This window comes from Triticum aestivum, chromosome 5A (genome assembly GCF_018294505.1).
Source record: "Triticum aestivum cultivar Chinese Spring chromosome 5A, IWGSC CS RefSeq v2.1, whole genome shotgun sequence".
NCBI lineage: Eukaryota > Viridiplantae > Streptophyta > Magnoliopsida > Poales > Poaceae > Triticum > Triticum aestivum.
In genome coordinates, this window is record NC_057806.1 from 415,766,855 (window position 1) to 415,771,930 (window position 5,076).

The 5,076-nt window shown below is 43.6% G+C and overlaps 1 protein-coding gene across 2 annotated transcripts; it reads right to left on the minus strand.

The window, feature by feature from the left end:
* Window positions 1-1,417: 1,417 nt before the first annotated feature.
* On the minus strand, window positions 1,418-4,876 carry LOC123103703 (ASC1-like protein 1). 2 transcript variants are annotated; one of them, XM_044525371.1, is made up of 6 exons: window positions 4,449-4,876; window positions 2,766-2,992; window positions 2,514-2,669; window positions 2,239-2,424; window positions 1,925-1,953; window positions 1,418-1,824 (listed from the first exon to the last, which is right to left on the minus strand). In XM_044525371.1, exons 1-6 carry the CDS (start codon window positions 4,608-4,610, stop codon window positions 1,793-1,795), a joined length of 792 nt encoding a protein of 263 aa, XP_044381306.1. In that variant the 5' UTR covers window positions 4,611-4,876; the 3' UTR covers window positions 1,418-1,792. The 2 variants fall into 2 exon arrangements, with proteins under 2 accessions (XP_044381306.1, XP_044381304.1); XM_044525369.1 differs by having other exon boundaries at window positions 1,925-2,103.
* Between the last annotated feature and the right edge of the window lie 200 nt (window positions 4,877-5,076).

Sequence of the window (5,076 nt, forward strand, 5' to 3'; positions counted from 1 at the left end):
ACGCAGCGGGTGCGCCGACGCGCTCCGCGAGCGCCGAGTCGCGTCGGCTGTCTCCGACGACCGCGACTACACGAAAGTCAATGTGAGCTCCTCACTCGCATATTTTTTGCACCAGCAAGCATGGATAACCACGAGCAATGCTCCGGGGCTGTCTCCGCATTTTATTACAGTAGCATCACTGTTCGCCCCGGCGCCAGCCAGAGTTGGCCCGGGGGCTGGCCGCTTGGCCTGAGACGTTAGTTCCCGCAGACGGCTTAGTACCATGCGCGGTACCAAAGGCCCACTCTTAGTCACAGACCGCAGAGCGGCTGTCTGACTAGCAAGAGTGAACGCTGGAGGCCACCCATGCGAAAAACGCCCGGGAAGAAAAACGTTCGGGCGACCCGGCCGTTTTCCTTTACAAGTATCTACTCGGTTGAATCTGCTCCCAGACTCTGAGTACTGTACACTCCACTTCGCGGCCCACTCTTAGCCACAGACCGCAGAGCGGCTGTTCGGCAAGCAAGAGCACAAGCCAAAAAGCGGAGGGAACACGAAAAAGATTAAGGGGGCTCGGATGAAACCGAGTCGGCACCCTCCGCATAAAACTTGCAATGCTAAAAGCAAACATTTGATATATCTGCATGGATTAACTTTGTCTTTTTTCTTGAAAATTTCCATGAACACTTGCCAAAAAAAACCTCCGCCCAACTTTGCCAAGTTGCCCGGAGGCTTGGGGGCTACTGTCGGGGTAATCGACCACGGGTACCCCGAGGACGGCAAGACGATATTTTAAGACATCAGGGCTAGCAAAGCCCCTCAGTCCGACTGCGCCAGCCAGCCGGCTGCCGACTACGCCAATCAGCCGGCTGCCGACTGCACCTGCCAGCCAGCTGCCGACTGCAGCCCGAAGCGACATCGACAAGACCCCGACGTGGCGGCCATACCGCGGACGAGATGGCTGCACCTCGATGTCATCATGTATAGTGTCACTTGTCCCCTGGCACTATTTATGAAGTGACCCAGGGGACAAGCATGACACCCCACCATGCCTACATAGCTTACTCTCTAAGCTAGCCATGCCTATATATATGGGCATCCATCCATCCATCCAGGATGATGGACACTCACACACACTCACGGCCGCAAGCCACGGCCATACATGGCCGGCCACTAGCATGCCACATACATGCATTTACCAAGTCAGATGCCTATGGCACTGATCTCAGATACAGCTTCAGGAGCACTTTGTACTGCCCGATGTACACCCCGGATAGATACACTCAGACATGCAGCAGTAGGAGTATTATCTCTACGGAGAGCTTCGAAGCTGGGTAAACCACCGCGTGCTACTCGCATACCCGCTCCCGGTCCTATCAGCAGCAGTCTTACTCACACACTAAGCCCTTGTGGCATCTGTCGACTCGCAAGCCTCCCGTGAGAAATACCACGACATTTACTATTCACACAAAAAAGAGTCTTTACAACTTGGAAACTTAATATTTCTGAAAAGACGTCTTGACATATATATGGTGATAAATATTAGATCCAAGATTGATGCCTCAAGACTCTGAATGATAGCATAACCTCATACATTCGATTTACCAAAAAGATACATCAAGGAGGTTGTTCCACTGACATTGAAATTCTTGCCTTTTCTAAATTTTTGGCCTTCATTTTCTCCTAATTGATATGGTAACTAGTTCTTGTCATTCCCATTATTTATATAACAGCCGTTTGTACCATTCTAATTCGCATTCCCAACAGCAGACAACCAATAAGTTCTTCAGTTAAGCTTCTAGTAACTTATAGATTAATCTTCATGATTGTTTTCGCCTTCGGAATCTGTTTGATAGAAGGGTGTCTTGTGAGAAATCCAGAAGATTATGCTGCTGGGAAAGAAAATAAATTTAACAAAGAAATGAGGAAGAAAAGAATCACTGACCGGATCGGACATCGTCACCAACATCTCCTCTGCATTGGATTTGTTTAATTAGCATCCGGTAAATCAGTACCCACCAATATATGTGAAATACTAGAAGTGTGAAACAGAGACTGTTGCAAACATAGTAGTACAAGGACATTATTTTGTTGTCCTTGTCCAGGATCATAGGTACTTCATAACTGAAAAGGACACGAGATCATTGACTTGATCAACAAAATGCGCAACAAAATGTAGTTGAGTAATGCTGCTTCCTAAACAGGTAAAGTAGCACCACATGCCAGAGCAACCTACAAACTGTAGTAGTATATGTTTACCTTGTGCTTCTTAGGACCCAGAAAGGAAAAACAATTAGCCGAAGAAGGATCCACGAAGCCACAAATAGTAGAAATGCTACAATAGCTAGCCACTCACAGCTACTGTACTTGGCCATCTTTCCAATCTCTAGAAATATATCACTTGCATCATGGATGGCTAAAATGACCGAGCCAGCACGAGTTATTCTGTTTGGAAGTGGCAGTAACTTCAAGTTTGGCTATGATGTAGTATCATTATGGTATGGAAGGGCATGCAATTACACTCATCTACATACCTACAAATATAGGACATAACAATCAGAACAACAGTTGCCACATGGTGAGAGATCGAGATGCCGAAGTCCTTGCGTCTTGTTTCCCAGAACAGAAGAGCGAAGACAGAATATATGTAAAATCCGGCGGCATACATGTATACAGCCTTAAGCTTCAGCCTGGAGAAAGTATAAGAAAAAAAGACGATGTTGAAGCCTCTTGGGTGAAAAGCAAAGTTGCAATGAGGAACATAAGAGATAGTTTCTCACTCTTACTTCATCTTTTGATCAGGCCAGAGCTGCTCACCAGGCCCTACCCAAAAGTATCTTGTATTTGTAAACCATGGCTCGTTGTATGTTACGGACAATGAAAAGAATTCCGCAGAAAGAAAATAGACAAATTTCCACGCTGACTCCTTGAATTTATTGATTTTCTTTCTCGTTTCATCTGTTTCACCAAGCTTATCATGTCCCTTTCCAAATATAAGTCGTCTTGCTAACACCTGCGAAGAGAGCGAGACGAAAGCTATAACATGTGCATGTAGTCGTGATTTGCACCATTCTTGAAATAATGTTGCTCATGGCGTACAACAGTGATATGGCATAATTTAGTATGGCACGCCGCCAATTTATGTAACAAGACGAGTACACCGTAACTACGACTAAAACCATGTTACAGATGACATGACAACAAGATGTAGCTTTATTTGGTGAATCAGCCACCTACGTGATTTGAAATCTTTCAAGAATCTCTTCTGGGTCAACGTTGAGACTTGTGACACCTTGAGCCTACACAAAAACTGGCTCATCTCATTCGAGGATACTCCTCCGTTCCACAATTCTCCATCTAATAATAAATGCGCTATTGCTTCTGGCGGTACATTATCGAAATTACTTCCAAAGTTACAAAATATTACTTACCGATGACACCTAGTGATAAAAAACGTTTCACACAGGGAATCCTCGCCTGGGGCGGCCCATGCAGTAGAAACCTTCTATAGTGCGCTCTGCACGATGGGAGAAGACACATCGTGCCTGTTTGGGCCGACCCATGTTCAGGAGGCCTATGTTTAAAATTTAGTTTTAATTTCGTTTTCCTTTTCATCTTCCCTTTTTTTTCTACCTTACATAATTTGGGACAACAAAATAGTTTCGAAAGTTAAAAAAATGAGAATTCTAAAATATTTTATTTAATAATTCATAAATATTTGTGGATTCAGAAAATATTCATGATTTTTAAAAATAAGTTTGTGTATTAAAAAAATGTTAAGGAAAGTGATCAAAATTACGCTAATTCAAAAAATGTTCATGAATTAAAAAATATTCTAAAAATTTATAACTGTTTTCTACTTACAAAATAGTTTATTGATTCATAAAATATTCACTGATTCAAAAAATGATCATGCATTTCAAAAAATGTTTGTTAAATCAAAAAAATATTCGTGAATTTCAAAAATTGTTCCACCAATTTTCAAAAAATGTTCATCGATTCTAGAAATGTTGCCTATTCAAGGAAAATATTTTTAAAATGTTCATAATTTTTAATTTTTTTGCAAATAGTATAAAATATTCATGAGTTCAGAAAATGTTTGAAAATCTGTGTAAATGTTCAGAATCTGAAAAAAGATCATGATTTCAGATATGCTCACGAGTTTTAAAAAATGTTTACGATTTTGAAAAATTGTTCACAATTTCAGCAAAATAAGAGTGATAGTGTATCTCAGTGATATAGCAAAATATGGTCATTGCCATTGAAGATTATGACATCTTTTTTTTTTCTCCCGTTCTAATGCACGAGCCGTTTTGCTAGTTTAAACTAAAAACCACAACAAACTTTTTAACTAAAACCAAGATAAGAATTATGCAGCGGTGGGAGTATAGAAAATAAAGATATCCCTGACTGCCCACGAACGAAACGCGTCCTAAACCCGAAGAGCGAAACAGCCAGACAAAACTTACCTCAAAGGCGAATTGATCGAGGAGGAAGCGCAAGGTGGGGAAGAAGGCGACGAGCAGGGGGAGCACGGCGAAGTCACTGTACGCCGGGTAGGCCTCCGCATCCCAGTCCACCGGTGCCGAGGAAGAATAGGAGCCCAGGAAGACCTCCACGAGGGACGCCATTACACTTGCAGTTGCAGCGGCAGGAGATGCAAACGCTGGCTGGCTGGTTCTTGGATCCAAGAGTAAGGAGAAGGACTAGTAGGCAGTCAACACTAGCGAGGGGACAAGGAGGTGGAACTTGGCAAGAAGCAGTAGCGAAGTGAGCTGATGAACTGCCGTGCTTTTCTGTAGTATAGGAGGGCACATAAATTAAGTAAGTAATGGCCTACTGGATTGGGTAGGAAGATGAGGACAAGGAGGCCACGCATGAACAGCTACTCGGCCGATCTGACCCTGCTTAAGGCAATCGCGCGATTCCCTCCGAAGAAAAAGGAATAGCGAGATCGCGCTTGCTCAAATAATTAAGCTGCCAACGCCGCGCGTGTCAATGCCACGCCCGTGCATGGATGGCCAGTCGAGCATCGCATGCACATGGCCTGTCGAAGATCGATGCACATGGCCTCCATATTTGTTTTCTGACGAACAA